This window comes from Erythrolamprus reginae, chromosome 6 (genome assembly GCF_031021105.1).
Source record: "Erythrolamprus reginae isolate rEryReg1 chromosome 6, rEryReg1.hap1, whole genome shotgun sequence".
In the NCBI taxonomy this organism is placed as follows: Eukaryota; Metazoa; Chordata; class Lepidosauria; order Squamata; family Dipsadidae; genus Erythrolamprus; species Erythrolamprus reginae.
The window spans coordinates 65,577,289-65,595,065 of record NC_091955.1 but is presented as its reverse complement, the minus strand read 5'-3'; the positions used below and the strand labels follow the sequence as shown (position 1 = coordinate 65,595,065).

Below are 17,777 nucleotides of genomic sequence, written 5' to 3'. Positions count from 1 at the left end.
TATTAGAAGTCTGCTGCCAATCTGTAAAAAACAAATCTTCCAAAGTATCCTGCATATATTCTTCTTGGGAGTATTTCTCCTTCAGTTTTGCAGATGCATTAAGCTTCAGGTAAAATATAGAGAGAGGATGTATTTTGCAATTTTAATTATTCATTATTTGTACAGATAAAAAGCTAATCTGAGTAATTAGAATACTGAGTACTAATCTGAGTAATTGGAAGTTAATTTTTATTTATAATAATAAAACAATACTAGCATGTCTGAAATTGGCATTATGAAAAATGTACTATGTATGCTAATATTAATGTTTACAGAGGATGGAAAAATTTATATCTAAATTTTATTTCTGTACTGGCAACTCTTACTTTGACTCCCTTTACATTCTGGAAATTGGTTTGTCTAAGGGGCATCCACTGAAATATTGGTTCATAATTTTACAGTTCTATTCTAGTTCTATTCTAGTCTATATATGTGTGTATGTATGCATGTATGTTTGTATGTAGGTGTAGTGGTTGGCTCTGACCCAGCTCTGCATCCACCTCCCCAGGGAATAGGGAGGTGGATGCAGGGGAAAATTCAACATGTCACAGGCCTGTGTTATTGCCGACAGAATCAGATCAGAGTTTAGTTTCCTCGGACGAAGAAGAAGGTGGGAGTGACTTGGCAGAGGAGGGCTTGGCACACAGTCAAGGCAGTCAATCTTCCTTATCTTCTATAGCTTCAGATGATGACATGTTGGACCCACGCAAGCGCAGAATTATGCGTAGAAGAGACCAAGTAAGAACATATTACAAGAAATAAGGGAGGCTACCTGTGTTTGGGTGGGGCTCCAGTAATTAGGGCTGCTGCTATAAATAGCAGCAGCCGGGTTTGGCCATTGTGGAAGAATATCTGTTGCAGTTTCATCAGGAATCTTGTGTGCTGGACTTTGTTGCTTTTTCACGCCTTTGAAACCAAAGCAGAGCATCGTGTGTGTGTGTGTGTGTGTGTGTGTGTGTGTGTGTGTGTGTGTGTGTGTGTGTCTCCCTTCCTTGGAAGAAGAAGGGATGTGAAGTTACTCCAAAGCTGCTGGCTAAGTACTTAATGACTGCTTAAGGGAAATTGTACAGACTATCTGGTTGTTTTGGGAAGAGTGCTCTTTGCAATACAAAAAGAGTGCTTAGTTTATTTTGACTTTTGTGATAAAGAACATTGTTTTGAATTTTCAAACGTGTGTGTGTGTGTGTGTGTCTGAAAGAAATTTGTATCCTTGAATTTTCGGGAGGCTTCTATCAGAGAGCCCGGCAGAATATGTATGTATGTATGTATGTATGTATGTATGTAGCATATTCTTGCTGATAATGAAAAGGAAGGAAGACTAGTATAGATCTTTTTTGAGCTCTTGCTCTCTTCAGCTAGCCATAAACCAGGATTTGAACCTGTAGGATCTTCTTTGCGAGGCAGCAGCTTTAACCTCTAGACCACAGGATCTCTTCTGAGTTTTTTCCCTGTTGAATAGGCAAAAGGGAAGCTGTGTGCTCCCTCCCATATTTGGGTAAACCAGAGTGATTACACCTATATATATATAGATGTTTCATCTCTTTAACTTCTAAATATGCAATTATGTTTTAGCCACTCTTTGTTCAGAAACTCCCTTTCACCATGAAATCTCTTTTTTTAAATTAGCCTCTGCTATTGGGGAATTCTGTTCATAATAGCTCTAAGTTTATTAATGTGAAAGAGGGTATTATTTATATGTCAAATATTAACATGATTTTTAGTGCTTGGTCTTGAACAAATCCCACTTCAAGTCAACCTTACCCAGCCTGGTATTTTCCAAAGGTGGGTGTTTTGGCCGGACATTATAGGAAGGTCCCAAGTTAAAACTATGGTTGTTTATATTGAATGACCTTTGAATATATTAATGACTGCAATGATCTTTTATGCTTCCTTTTAAGATTCCTTCTTTGGAAGAATGATTGACTAAGTTGAGGAAATTGCTTTAATGTCTAGAATAATTTCATATTTAAAAAGTAAATTCAGTTCTAACTGGAGACCATAAGACCTATAATCTTATACATGGATTTGTACTATATTTGGCCTTTTCTACATTTTTCTACATAGAGTTTGCATTTTAATTTTATGGAAAGTGAAATTTTTAATATTAAAGTTTGTGGTTTTAGTTACTGATTTATATAGTGTTAATTACCAATGTGATTATGGTTTTTACAATTGGAATTACAAAACATGTTTTAAGGTGATACATTTAAAATAAGATTAGCTTCAAATATTTAATCTTAGTAAAAGTCCATGGAATTAAAAACAAATAAGCACTGAATGGCAGGGTGAACATTTTGAACAGTATGCTGTTTGTTTGTTTTTTTCCTATGTAGGAGCAATGGCAGGCGCTGGAGAGCGCAAAGGAAAGAAGGATGACAATGGGATTGGCACGGCTATTGATTTTGTATTGTCCAATGCCCGACTTGTACTGGGAGTGGGAGGTGCTGCTATGCTGGGGATTGCTACCTTGGCTGTAAAACGGGTAAGAAATATTTGTTTATTCAAATAAAATTTGGGAGAAAGTATATGATTGGTGGAATGTTAATAAAGATTACTAATGATATAAAAATAAATTATAGAAAAGTCAAACTCACCAGGTTGAATATATTGTATACCGATATTCAGTGGATAAGGTTAAGTCTTATTAATTGATTGAGATTATTTAAAACACAAAGGTATAACGAAAAAGCTGAAATTTGCAGATTTTATATTATACTACTATATTAAGAGATATGCTATTAACAATTTTTATCTTTCTATATTGATCTAACTATAATTAGTTATTCTTTTCTGTATTAGAAAGACTTCTATACCTAGCGGAGTAATGGTAGCTCCTCTGCATGTTAAATGTTGTTTGTTTAGTTTTATATTTTTAAAAAATTAATAAATAATATTTGGAAAAAAAGAAATATTTGTTTATTTGTGGTCAGAAGCATCTCAATTAAAATAAGGCGTACTGTATGACATAACATTTAAAATACAAAATGCAAGATTAAAAGAAATAATATACAGTGGTACCTCTACCTAAGAACACCTCTACCTACAAGCTTTTCTAGATAAGAACTGGGTGTTCAAGATTTTCTTGCCTCTTCTCAAGAACCATTTTCCACTTACAAACACAAGCCTCCGAAACTGTAACCGGAAAAGGCAGAGAGAAGCCTCTGTAGGGTCTCTTTAGGAATCTCCTGGGAGGAAACAGGGCCTCCACCCTCCCTATGGTTTCCCCAATCGCACACATTGATTCCTATGGGAAAAATTGCTTCTTCTTACAAACTTTTCTACTTAAGAACCTGATCACGGAACAAATTAGATGAGCCGGGGTGGCGCAGCAGGTAGAGTGCTGTACTGCAGTCCACTGAAGCTGACTATAGATCTGTAGGTCAGTGGTTCAAATCTCATCACCGGCTCAAGGTTGACTCAGCCTTCCATCCTTCCGTGGTGGGTAAAATGAGGACCCGGATTGTGGGGGCAATATGCTGGCTGTTTTAAAAAGTGCTATTGCTAACATATTGCAAGCTACCCTGAGTCTAAGGAGAAGGGCGGCATAAAAATTTGAATAAATAAATAAATAAAAATAAATAAATTAAGGTCATAAGTAGAGGTACCACTGTAGTTGGTTAAGGAATATCAAGATTTATTGAGGTTAGAAAAAATGCAGTAGGAAATAGGGAAATTAAGTCTCATTAGGTCACATAATCAATATTCTACTTTCACTCTCTGCAGATGTATGACAGAGCAATCAGTGCTCCAGCCAGCCCCACCCATTTAAGCCAGTCAGGAAAGAGAAGCTGGGAGGAACCAAGCTGGCTTGGGTCATCATCACGATTACTGAACCAAGACATGAAGACAAATCTTAGCCGTTCTCTGCAGACTCTGCCCACAAATGCTTCAGATTTTGAAATAGGTGAGAAATAGTCTTTAAAAAGTATATGCACATTGAACTGACTTTATGCTCGATTTAATGTATTAGCATGGCTTTGTAGTTTGTCTCATTTGATTTTCTTTTAAATAACAAAAGATGTCTGCTTCTGAATTGTCCCATGGATTTTCTTTCTCCCTTAAACCTTATGCTAAGGTGATTTTGTTTGTTAAAACAATTTATACAAGCAATTTGCAATGAAATGTTTGGCTCTTTTTTGAGTTGTTCTCTGTTGTATTCCCTGAACAGATTCTATCATACCTCTGAAGCACAAATCACCTGCTAAGAGAAGCCAGGTAGAATTGAAGAAATCCCGCCTTCGCATGTCCTTGCAAGAAAAAATGTTTGCTTATTATAGGAGAAAAGTGACTATCTCTGTAGAAGAACAGATCAAAGCCAAGCAAGCTGCTGTGGATATTTGTGCTGAATTACGCAGTTTCCTCCGTACCAAGTTGCCAGACATGCCTTTGCGTGATATGTATCTGAGTGGTAGCCTCTGTGATGACTTACAGGTAAATTGAATGGATGAAAAGTTTAAAAGTTCTTTAGTGAGAATAATGTTGGTAGAGATAATTTATCCCACTATCTATCCTTAGGGTTATCTCTTGATTTGTGTGTGTATCTAATCTGATCTTGTGTAAGAAAAATATCCCTTTTGGGGGCCAGTATTGACATTTTTGTATTCTGTGTCTTTTCTACATCTGTTCAGCAAAATATATTTCCAAATTGTTTAACTATGGTATGGCATGTTATTTTTAGACAAGCATACGGTGCCCATATGTGCTACTTTTCTATTGACATTCAAAATAATACCTATTTATTGTGTAAGCTTGCTGTAGCTGCCTCTGTGACTTTAGCTGAAGTATTCTTAGTATTCCAGCCTTCCTTCTGGTCTAGCTATTCCCAACTTTGTGGCCATATTAATTTGAATATTATTATTATTTATTAGATTTGTATGCCGCCCCTCTCCGCAGACTCGGGGCGGCTCACAACAACAATAAGAAATAATGTATCACAAATCTAATATTAAAAATCTCTTAAAAACCCTTATTTAAAAAGCAAGGCATACACACAAACATACCATAAATAAAATTATATAGGCCGGGGGAGATGTCTCAATTCCCCCATGCCTGACAACAGAGGTGGGTTTTCAGAAGTTTACGAAAGGCAAGGATATATCCATTAATTATGAGAATTCCAAGCCGCCCAGAATCCTTCGGGAGTTGGGCAGTATAGAAATACAATAAATTAAATTCAAATGCAAACATTAGGAGGGAGGCAAGTAAGCTACTTGTTAGACGATTCTCAGACGTTTAATGCTTTCTTTATTTCTCTCGCTGCTAGGTTGTGACAGCTGATCACATCCAACTTATTGTCCCTCTTGTGCTAGAACAGAATTTGTGGTCATGCACTCCAGGTGAAGAAACCATTATGAACATCCCTGGCTTCTGCCTAGTACGTCGGGAAAACCTAGAATATTTTCCTCGTGGTAGCAGTTATTGGGACCGCTGTGTAGTGGGAGGTTATCTCTCACCCAAGTCTGTATGTGGTACCTTTGAGAAAGTAGTGGCTGGCTCCATCAATTGGCCATCAATTGGATCCCTCCTAGATTATGTGATCCGTCCAGTCGCACCCTTCGAATCTCTAACTCTGGAGGTCCAGTACGAACGGGATCGGCGCCTTTTAATAGATTTTTTACCATCTGTGACCCTAGGTGATTCTGTACTGGTAGCCAAACCACATCGACTGGCTCAATATGATAATCTCTGGCGACTCAGCCTTCGGCCAGCAGAGACGGCTCGCCTACGGGCCTTGGACCAAGATGATTCTGGTTGCCGTTCTTTGTGCCTTAAAATCCTCAAGGCCATATGTAAACTCAACCCAGTTCTGCATCACCTTTCTGCCAGCCAGCTTACCAATGTGATATTACACCTGACTCAAGAAGAAACTGACTGGTCACAAGATGCCATAGCTGACCGTTTCCTTCAGGCTTTGAGAAAACTGATTGGCTATTTGGAAGAAGGAATTCTTCCAAGTGCCATAAATCCCAAGGTGAACTTGTTTTCAGAGCTTACTACTGAAGAAGTAGATGAGTTAGGCTATACTCTCTATTGTTCACTTTCAGAACCAGAACTTCTGCTGCAAATGTAATCGCTGCCTTAAGTGTGAGTTAGTGTTAGAACTACTTTCCATGACAATATGTCTTATGAGTGACCTATGCACATCTTGCCCTGGTTATTTTGCAAGTCTGGCTCTCCATTTTTATTGTTATTAAACAGGGGTGGAGGGGCTTTAGATTTCTTGGTGCTACTGGTCTGGTTCCACTACACTCAAGGAACTGGAGGAAGAAGCAACTTGATCTGCTCAATTTGCTATAATGTTTTTGTTGATGTACCCATTGCTGGAGTCCCAACATACGCTCTGTTTCCTATTATACTTTATACTTTGCTGCAGTGAAAATTCTTACCTCCTATTTCAAAAGTGTTGAATTCCCACTAACAATTTTAAAAACCTCCAAAGTATAATGTTCATTCCTATTGATTGGTGACTATTTTTCCCCTTGACAGAAAAACTTCAAGAAAAATATTTGTAGCAGGATATATATTTGTGAGTTCTGTACCTTGGCTGTATTTATATTGTCTAGAGGAGGTTTTTTTTTAAATTGCATGCTGCTTAAATTTATGTGACATTCAGAGTGATGATAACCCTATATTTTGAAAACTGAGTACATATTGTGTAGGACTTGCTGCTTAGCCAGATTGGAGTCCTTCACTGCACAAGCCTATTCATGGTCCCCCCCAATACACTCTTTGAAAAACTGGTAGCAGGTTGCTAACATGCAGAGGAATGTAAGAAGAGAAATTTCATATTCACTGCTTTTGAAATTGTTTGTCCATGTGTTGTATGAGAAATTAGGAAATACTTAGGCACAGAGCAGGACACTTGAAATAAAGATTCTCGAATAAGTGCTATGACACTTCAAAAATGTTGTGCCTTAAAATCGTAACGAAGAGTAGTTAATAGGTGACTGTATGCAAAACTGAAGAAGAAAATATGCTTTGGTTGGCATAACTCCATTTGCTGTATTTGTTATTGATGGTCAGAAATGCCCACTCTGAATTTGAAGCACCTTTGCTCTTTTCAATTCTGAATACTGCATATCATTACTGCTTGAGCTTCAAATTATTGGCTAGCTGGCAAATGTATGGATGCTGGCACAGGCAATTCGAAGAAAAGACTCTACTAGAGCAAAATAGTTTTAAGTGAAAAAATATATATTATGCTGTTTATATTGAAAGGAGGTGGCATACTATATATTTAACCAGTTTGATCCAATTGGATTCAAGAAACTATCAGCACATTTTCTCCTTTGTGGTTTTCCGTACATAACTTATATAACCCTCTTCTTAATCTCTATTCATTCTTAGAAATGATACGGTTAGGGAGGAGCTGCGGTAGCTGTATCTCTTGCTTTGCAGATACAAGCAAGGCATGGTGAATGTGTAATCTCTTGGGAGTATATGATTTGTTAATGCTGCTATCTTCTGGTATTTCTTCCATGTTCCCCAAGGGAAAAAAACAAGAGGAGGTACTCTTAAGAGATGAAACTATCAAACCTGCATAACAAGTATTACTACAATACACATATAATTCTGAAGGTTACCTTGTTTCAACTATCCACCCTCAACATTAAATGGCAGAGTGGATAATGAGATAATTTGCAGGTTTTGGGAATTGCCCATAACTCTTCCATATTCTTTCTGTTGAGAGTGGTGCTTATTAAGACTACATATGCTTCAGAACTTTTTTGAAAGAAGGGGTTTGGGTCCTTATTTGCACAGAAACACCTGTGATAAATTCTGACAAAGTAGCCAGTCATTTTTCATGGTGCTACTTAAAAAGTTGTGTTAACTTTAATGAATGGAATCCATAAAGCAGTGGCATATTTTGGAAGCCTGAAAAAATGAATTTAATGAATAGCACGGAGTTGTGTAAGGCCCAAAATGCTTCTTTCAAATCACTCAAAACACAACCCTAGTGCTTATGTTAAGATACTCTTCGGTTTAGTTGTAATGTGTAGGGTCCAATTCTGAAGCTATGGAGAGTGCAACATTTTTCATAATATTTTGAGATCAGATTCTCTTTTACAGATGGTATATGTTGTAGCAATGGAATCAGTATTAGCCTAATTTAAGTTTGAGTGTTGTAGCCAAACACAGAAAGTTGAGTTCCTGGCAATTTGTAACCTGGGAAATATTTGATTTTTTTTTTTTTAACTGAATAATAGTTTCCAGAATACATTCCTCTCCATTCTCAACCTTCCTGTGCTACATGAGTTGGTGAACACCTACACAGACATTATGCAGTTAAGAGACTTCGCTATGAGGCTCATTGTTCACCATCTTTGCTCCCTTTTTCCTTTTATCTCTTGGCCTACTGTTTGTTTAGAGCAGGAAAGCAAATGATAACTGAGGCAAGAATTGGACGAATCCAGCATCTCTTGCATTCCCATTTATCTGTTACTTTAAAAAATTGCAAACATATTTTATCAATTTTTTAATTGTTATAAGATTGATTATATACTGTATGTAGCATTAAGCAGCTCTTCCTGTGACAGTAAGATGCCATTTTTATTTCCCCACCACCACTTTCACATCTTTTAACTCTTATTTCTTACAAAGTAATGATGAATTGGGATTTTCCCCCCCGTTGAAATATGTAAAAAATATTTACGCCTATTTCATGATAAGGATGATAACACAACAAATTGCGACTGCCGTCAGTGCAAAATCCAAGCTGAAATAAATGTGTTTACTCTTATTTTCTTTTGAGGGTAATATACTTTGCATTCTATGTGAATCAGATTGTGAGGCAGCTGTAAAATTCAAATTGAAAATGTAGTATTCTTAACCTTACAAGTATTCATTTGAATTGAATGTGACAACTTATTACTGGCAGGTTTAATTTTCAGCTCAAAATCTGTACAACAATCAGAACATAGATATTGATTCAGTAATATGAAGTACAACACATGGGCATTGTTCTAAATCCCTGGAAAGTGGGAAGCCAATGACAGCAGTTGATAGTTACAAGCCAAGAGCCCAAGTCTGTTCATTGTGGAATATAGGTGTCAAGCCAAGCAGTAGGAATTGCAATTATGACCAGCTAGCTGAATAATAATTTTTTCTTCACTTGGCACTGGTGACCTCCCAGGTTTTATAAAATGCTTGGAACACTTACCCAGGCTGAAATGTATAAGGGTTGAAGGAGAGAATTCTAATGGTCTGTAACAGTGTATAAAACTTGTGAAATAAAATCTTCCACAGCCATGTGGCTCTTTTTAAATATATGCTGGGCCTTTTTCTATATTATTTTTATGAAGAGAAAATACAATCAGATAATCATGTAATTACCTTCATTTGCAATACTTACTAAGAAGAATGTTCTCAAACCTTTATAATACCATGTCTAGATCTAAGCAGAGAACTGCATCCCTGTACAGTAGCCCTTGACTTACTAACCATTTGTCTAGTGACCGTTCTAAGTTATAAAAAGTGGCATAACTATTTTTCCTGACCGTTGCAGCATCCCCATGGTAACGTGATCAAAATTGAGACACATCAACTGATTCATATTTATGACAGCTGCAGTGTCCCAGGGTCATACGATCACTTTTTGTGACCTGATAAAAAGTGTGAAAGCCAGATTCACATAACAACTGTGTTATTAACTCCATTTATTTACATAGCATCTGTGTTAAGGAAGTTTATAAAATGGGGCAAAGCTCACTTAACAAATATCTCACTTTGCAACAGAAATTTTGGGGTCAAATTGTCATTAGTCAAGGACTACCTATCATTAGAATATTTGGCATTAATAAATAGTTTTTATTATTATTACTACTACTACTACTACTACTACTACTACTACTACTACTACTTAGATTTGTATGCCGCCCCTCTCCGGAGACTCGGAGCGACTCACAACAACAAAAGCAGTACAAATCCATCAATTAAAACAATTTAAGAACCCTCAATATAAAAAACAATCATACATCTCATACAAACCATACATAAAACGAAGACGGTGCTGGGGAATCAATTTCCCCATGCCTGACGACAGAGGTGGGTTTTAAGGAGTTTGCAAAAGGCAAGGAGGGTGGGGGCAATCCTAATCTCCCGGAGGGAGTTGATTCCAGAGGGTTGGGGCCGCCACAGAGAAGGCTCTTCCCCTGGGTCCCGCCAGATGACATTGTTTCGTCGATGGGACCTGGAGAAGGCCAACTCTGGGACCTAACCGGTCGCTGGGATTTGTATGGCAGAAGGTGATCTTGGAGATATTCTGGTGGGATTCAAAAAAGTTTATTACCAGTTCTGTGGGCGTAGCTAGGTGGGCATGGCAAGGGAAGGCTACTGTAAAATCTCACCTCACTCCTGGGGAAGGTTACTGCCAAATCCCCATTTCCTACCGATCAGCTGGGACTCGGGAGGGGTGGGGCCAATCAGAGGTGGTATTTACTGGTTCCATGAGCTACAGTGGTAGCTCTACTTAAGAACTTAATTCGTTCCGTGACCAGGTTCTTAAGTAGAAACATTCTTAAGTAGAAGCAATTTTTCCCATAGGAATCAATGTAAAAGCAAATAATGCATGCAAGCCCATTGGGTGGGAGGAGGAGGAGGGGGAAGAAGAGGAGGAGGACAGTCAATGCCGAAGGAAGAAGGTGAGGTGAGGGGGATCAAAAAAATCCAAAACTTTAAGGCTTAAAAAAAGAGGGGGGTGGGACTCTGAGGCAGTGCCCAGAGAAAGAAAAACACTGTTCGCTCTGGGCTGCCAAAGCCTCTAAGCACCACTGCATAAAAGGAACTCCTTGTGCCATGTGTTAAGCAAAACTAAGAACAACCAGCAGCTGGGTCTGAGTTTCTACTTCTACTTCCCCATAAATGTAAGAATGCAATTACTTCACAAACTAGTATTATTCTATCGATGGACCATACTGTTTATAGAAATCGACTCAATAATATTTTATTCAAATATGAGATCTGAATAATTCCCTTCTTGGAGAGGAAAAAATTACCCGCGTAACAAATGCCAGTGAATTTGCCTATTTTGAAAAACTGTTTGAAGGGAGTAAAGGGAGGGTTTGATGTCACTGTGGATCGGACATGCAGATTTGCAACCCTCTAACTACAGTTGGATTCCTATCCCATTGTGCTAGTATGTAATCTTTAGTCTGGAATAAGTTGCTTAATCAAGCTTTAGCGATTTCACATTATGAGGCTAATGCATAATTTTGGTGAAACCTGAATTCCCTTATGTCTATGTCAGGTGCAAAGAATCAGGACCATCTATTATTTTGCAGCATAGAAGAATTACTCAAGCCGATACACAAGAATCCAGTCAATTAAAGTTTAACACTAAATTGGCACCAGATAAGGGTCAATGGAATTCAGGAGGGGCTGGACTCAGTATTGGGTTCCTACCGGTATGCTTGATGCCATTGGACCGGTAGCAGCTCCAGGTGACTGGTGAGCGGGCAGGTGCGCTCCCACGAGATTTGGCTTCTGCAGCAAAAAAACACCAAAAATCGGCAAAAACTCCCGTGCGTGTCCATCCTCACACAAGATTTGGCGTCCTGCGCATGTGCAAAAGGCAAATCTCATGCGGGCACATTTTTTATTTATTTATTTTTGTCCAATACACAATGAGGGTTTTAGTGGGTATATATCTATATACACATAGTAAAATACATGATGAAGGTTATAGAGGAGATACTCATAGTAAAATACAGTAGTCCCTCACCTATCGCTGGTGTTACGTTCCAGACCTGGCCGCGATAGGTGAAATCCGCGATGGGGAATTTATCGACTGATAGTACTTATTTAAGTATTTATATTGTAATTGGTAAGTTTTCATTGTTTTAAGTGTTTATAAACCCTTCCCACACAGTATTTATTTTAGATACAGTATTTAAATACAGTATTTACAATTTTAGATTTTTTTTATTTATTTTTTTAAACCTGCCGATCGAGTTCGGCGGGCTGTTTAAATCTGCCGATCGGCTTCCTCAGAAATCCGCAATGAAGTGAAGCCGCAGTAGGTGAAGCGCGGTATAGCGAGGGACTACTGTATATCTAAGAAATAATAGAAAAGAAGATATAGTAATAGAACATATCAATGAAAGAATAGAAGAAGAGATATAGGAATAGAAGAAAGGTATAGGAGATATAGGAGAGCAATAGGACAGGGGACGGAAGGCACTCTAGTACACTTGTACTTGCCCCTTACTGAACTCTTAGGAATCTGGATAGGTCAACCGTAGATAATCTAAGGGTAAAGTGTTGGGGGTTTGGGGATGACACTATGGAGTCCAGTAAGGAGTTCCATGCTTCGACAACTCGGTTACTGAAGTCATATTTTTTACAGTCAAGTTTGGAGCGGTTAATATTAAGTTTAAATCTGTTGTGTGCTCTTGTGTTGTTGTGGTTGAAGCTGAAGTAGTCGCCGACAGGCAGGACGTTGCAGCATATGATCTTGTGGGCAATTCTTAGATCTTGTTTAAGGCGTCTTAGTTCTAAACTTTCTAGGCCCAGGATTGAAAGTCTAGTCTCATAGGGTATTCTATTTTGAGTGGAGGAGTGAAGGGCTCCTCCACTCAAAATAGACATTTGGACATTTTCAAGGGTGTTAATGTCTGAGATGCGGTATGGGTTCCAAACAGATGAGCTGTATTCGAGGATGAGTCTGGCAAAAGTTTTGTAAGCTCTGGTAAGCAGTGTGAGATTGCCAGAGCAGAAGCTATGTAGGATTAGGTTTACAACTCTTGAAGCCTTCTTGGCTATGTTGTTGCAGTGGGCTTTGGCATGCACACTCACACACTCATATACAACTGCACCAGTAGCAGTGGTGGCAAGGAACCCCTGAACTTATAGCAGGGGAATCCTTGAACTTTTTAAACGGGGCGAATTCACAGTCCCTTAGACTGTTTGGGGGCCAGACCGGCTGGGTGGGTGTGGCTAGGTCATGTGACTAGGTAGGCGTGGCCAATTTAACAGTCCATTAAAAACAATGCATACAAACTAAACTTTGATTTGTTTTGGCTCTTGGGGATGTTTTATTTGCTTTTGTGTGCATGTTGCTCATTATGTTGATTTTTCTTTTTATTAGATCATTTTTTCAGTTGTTTAAGGGTCTAGTGGTCCACTTCAGGAAACTTCAGTTTTGTAGCAATTCTTCTCAGTCCTAAGGAGCTTGAGAAATCTCTCTCCCTCTCTGTCTCTAACGTCTGGAGGCAGGGGAAGTGAAAAACAGGCAGTTTTCGCCTGTTTTTTTTGGTCTTCCGGGCATCTGTGCAACCCATTTTTTACTTCCCCTGCCTGCAGCGGCATTCTGCAGGCCAAAAATGGGTGAAAAAGCCTGGGGTTTTGGCTAAAAATGAGCCATTTCCTGGCCACCTGAGGTGTCTGTGTCAGTGGTGGGCTCCTATGGGTACGGTCAGGTACACAGTACTGGTAGCAAAATTTTCATTTTTTTTTCTTTTTTTCCCTTCTGGGCATGTTTTTCCTATCGCAGTAAATGAGGTTGAATGTGTATAATTTTAGACGAGCTGTGCGTGCATGTGTGTACATACACTTTATATAGTAGATAATCAGGGGTGGGCTGCTGCCCAGACGTGGGGGTAGCAAAAATGGAGCTTCACCCCAGAACACCCAATTTGCACTGAAAGATGTTGAAGCAAAATGCATAAGCCACGCCCACAGTGTGGTAGTAAAAAAATCTGGTAGCCCATCACTGGTCTGTGCACACCATTTTTCAACTCCCCCACCTCCAGCAACATTCTGCAGGCCAAAATTGTCAGCCTTACCTTTCAGTTTCAGCCTGCGGGGTTCACGAAGGTAGGTCCTGCTCAGCCAAAGGGTGGGTGAGGTAGCCTTGTGGTCTTGCACGGGCTGTATTGATGGCTTCAGCGGCCTGCCTGCCATAGTTTGAGGACCCAAGGCTTGTAGGATCCAACCTCAGGATGAGGGACTCACCCCCATCTTGTATACAGGGAGCCTGTGCAGGTTGCTCAGGAGGGATATTGATTCAGCCCAGCCTGTTTGTTTCACTTCAGCATGGGTGGGAACACAGAAGGAAATTTGTGCGTCCAGTCCTCAAAGACTCCTTTGCACCCCAGGATTTGATCCTGCAGTCTTTTTCTCACTCGCTCTCCCCTTTCTTTCTTTCTTTCCTCCCTCGGTCCCTTCTCATCTCTTGCTGGGTTTCACAGGTGCTTCTTCTGGCCCTTGTTGGTGCTGCACATACCTGTTGCTTGGGGAGACGCACAACTGGTCTCCACCTCTTACCTTCTCAGGCCAGGTGAGGAGTGACTGGAGGGGATGGTGAAGGGTGGGGCCAGCTAGTGGTGGGATCACCCAACAGGGAGCCCCAACAGAGGGACAAAAGAGCCAAATCTGGCTTCAGAGCTGTGGATTGTCGACACCTGAAGTAGACTTCGGGATCATGTTCCAAATTTATCATGAATATAAAAATTATTTACATCCATCCACATTAATTCTCCTGTAATACTCAATAGAAGAGAATATTATTATTATTATTATTATTATTATTATTATTATTATTATTATTATTATTATTATTATTATTTATTGGATTTGTATGCTGCCCCTCTCCGCAGACTTGGGGCAGCTAACAACAGTGGTAAAATAACATGAACAATCCAATTAATAAAAACAACTAAAAAACCCTTATTATAAAAACCAAACATACAAACAAACATACCATGCATAACTTGTAATAGCCTAGGGGGGAAGGATAACTTAACTCCCTCATGCCTGACGATATAGGTGGGTCTTAAGTAATTTGCGAAAGACAAGGAGGGTGGGGGCCGTTCTAATCTCTGGGGGGAGTTGGTTCCAGAGGGCCGGGGCCGCCACAGAGAAGGCTCTTCCCCTGGGGCCCGCCAAACGACATTGTTTGGTCGACGGGACCCGGAGAAGGCCAACTCTGTGGGACCTTATCGGCCGCTGGGATTCGTGTAGTAGAAGGCGGTTCTGGATGTATTCTGGCCCAATGCCATGTAGGGCTTTAAAGGCCATTACCAACACTTTGAATTGTGACCGGAAACCGATCGGCAACCAGTGCAGGCCGCGGAGTGTTGCAGAAACATGGGCGAATCTAGGGAGCCCCACAATGGCTCTCGCGGCCGCATTCTGCATGATCTGAAGTTTCCAAACACTTTTCAAAGGTAGCCCCATGTAGAGAGCGTTGCAGTAATCGAACCTCGAGGTGATGAGGGCATGAGTGACTGTGAGCAGTGACTCCCTGTCCAAATAGGGCCGCAACTGGTGCACTGCTGAGGACCTATATAATAATATGTGTAACTGTGGAGTCCTCCCAGCATTGGTGATAACACTACCAATGTTTTCTCTTTTTATTTTATTCCTTGATTCAAAGGAAAAATTCAAATCCAGGAACTGCCAAGGAAAAATCCACACCTTTACCAACATTGGCAGAGTAAGCTACTATATATAAACAAGAAGCAAACTTCACATTCACTAGCAATGATGATATTACATCTGCAAGAAAACAACCAAGATCACAGCTGTAGTCTGGAAGCATATGGATAGTAACAACACATACAAAATTCAAAGCAGGAAATGTTTGCTTTGCCAACCCAGAACTGCACAGAGCTGGAGAATTTTCCTGCGCAGCCATGGTGCCGGCACCAGCGGTGGAAATGGTGGGGGCAGAGGTTGCCTGAGCTCTCCGCATCCCAGAACTGCACCACACCAGGGAAGTTTCCTGCACAGCCATGGTGCTAGCACCAGCGGCAGAGCACACTCAAGGCGCAGGGGAAGGCAAGCAGGGAGCCAAACGCCCTCTGGAAGCCGAGCGTGCCAGGCCCAAATGGTGGGAAACTGCAAGCGGATGTCTCGGGACTGTTGCAAATGTGCACCGCATTGGACTGCTGGCGCTCCGGCATGATATCAGGCTGGGCAGGATAGGGCCAGAGAGAAAGCACCTCAGACTTGTTGTGATTCAGCCTGAGGCTCCTCAGGGAACGGCTGGAACTCTGCCGGCTCCATGCTCAGAGGGGGAGGACGAGGAACAGGAGGAGGAGGAGGACCAGGCAGACGGGGAAGAGGAATGTCAGGATGAGGAGGGAGAACAGCCTGAGACCCCGGGGGGGAGCTCTCCCCAGCGAGTAGCCCGGAGTCATTAGATGAGAACGCACAAGCCATCATAGATATGAGGCAGAGAAAGGCAGCACAAGGAAGGGGACAATTAGCCAGGTATTTCCATCCCTAATAGGCAACAGCTGGTTTTGGGTGTGGTTCTCCTCAGAAAGGTTGAAAAGGCAGGCCTGCCCTTCCTATATTGTGGAGAGTTCTTTTGGGAGTCCTGTGACCTTGCTTCGATCCTTGGCGTCTCTGATTCTGGCTTGTGGCCTCGAAGGCTGAAAACTTGGGAGAGGCGTGGGTTTTATTATCTACAGTGGTGTGTGTGCCAGCAAGAAGCCTGTTGTATTGTCTGGCCGTCGTGACTTTTCTGTGAAGCTTCATAGCATTCCAGTTTGTAAGAACAGTTTTTGTTATCTGTGTTTGTTTTCAAAGATATAAAATGACTTTGCTTTTTACCAGCGTGTCTGCCTACTCTTTTTAGTTGGTGTTGACGTCTGGGGGAACCCAGACAGAACAAGACTGGGGAGGGAGGCGAGAGGGTAGCATGCGGCATGCAGGAGCAGCAGCGGCAGCAGGTGGCAGAGAGCAGCGCACTCACTCCAGCATCTCGTGCCAAGCACATCCAGGGCAAATGAGCGGCAACCAGGGGACCAGTTTGGGTGTGTGGCCAGCCAGCTGTCACTACCAGTTTGGTGAAACACCAGGGGCCGCTGCTACCAGTACCCCCGAACCGGTCCAAACTGGAACTATGTCATCTGATATAATACAATAAACTAGTAAATACATTTGGTTACATAACCAGTTAAGTTTCTGAGTTTGTTTCAAAATAACTAAAATAACAGGTTGCCCTACTTCAACAAATAACATCAGGTCTGACCTTTTAGGCAAACAGGGAATGGCTTTTTTGTTAATGAAAAACATAGCTACTAGTTTGTCTATCTACTATTTTCCCCTTTCTGGTCTTGAGCAATTTATTTCCTCTTTCTATAGCCTGTGACAATGTCATTGCATTAAGGGGAACAAAGAATTACCAGATGAGAAATACTGGAAATATTACAAATTGGTTTAGCATTTTTGTGCCAGTAATATAAGAACCAGGTTTTATACAGATAATGAAATTTGTAACATTTAGTTTATCTATTTTTGTATTTCACTTGAATTCTGGGACTAACTAATCTAGATTTAAAACAGCTCAAGAAAAGCAGATCATTATTTCTGGTAACAGAAACAGAATTTATATACTTTTTAATGAACAAAATACACTTCAGATTTTCTCTGATACCTAATGCATTTGTACAGCCCCATTTTTGGTTCTAGCATATAGGGAGATTGGCTTCATAGCCTGCCACGAATTTACGGTATGTTGCAGCAAAGAGGGGGATGGCTATGGCACATTTCAAATGATAGAAGTCTTAGCACACCATCAGAAATTTCAGAGGAAAAGCCAGTTCCTTATTATCTCTTCCCATTTTTTAGTTCCACCTCAAAAACACAGCATTGTCCATCTCCTTCCCTATTTACAAGGCTTATTTTTTCATTGTTGTTATTTCAGTAACACCCTTTTCAGCCAAGAGTTTCCCAATCACTCGTCCAGTTAACTCCGCCAAAGTTGTAAATTTTATTACAAATTAAATCAA

The 17,777-nt window shown here is 40.4% G+C and overlaps 1 protein-coding gene across 1 annotated transcript; it reads left to right on the top strand.

Annotated features, from left to right (window-relative positions):
* Nucleotides 1-17: 17 nt before the first annotated feature.
* On the top strand, nt 18-9,308 carry MIEF1 (mitochondrial elongation factor 1). Its single transcript, XM_070756095.1, has 5 exons — nt 18-109; nt 2,373-2,521; nt 3,763-3,943; nt 4,208-4,470; nt 5,303-9,308. Exons 2-5 carry the CDS (start codon nt 2,378-2,380, stop codon nt 6,107-6,109), a joined length of 1,395 nt encoding a protein of 464 aa, XP_070612196.1. The 5' UTR covers nt 18-109; nt 2,373-2,377; the 3' UTR covers nt 6,110-9,308.
* The last annotated feature ends 8,469 nt before the right edge of the window (nt 9,309-17,777 follow it).

Excerpts from the sequence above, each read along its gene's own strand:
- MIEF1 (XM_070756095.1), top strand. The coding sequence starts at position 2,378 with ATGGCAGGCGCTGGAGAGCGCAAAGGAAAGAAGGATGACAATGGGATT. Across the intron at positions 2,522-3,762 it reads CTACCTTGGCTGTAAAACGG|ATGTATGACAGAGCAATCAG; the intron begins GTAAGAAATATT and ends CACTCTCTGCAG. Across the intron at positions 3,944-4,207 it reads TGCTTCAGATTTTGAAATAG|ATTCTATCATACCTCTGAAG; the intron begins GTGAGAAATAGT and ends TTCCCTGAACAG.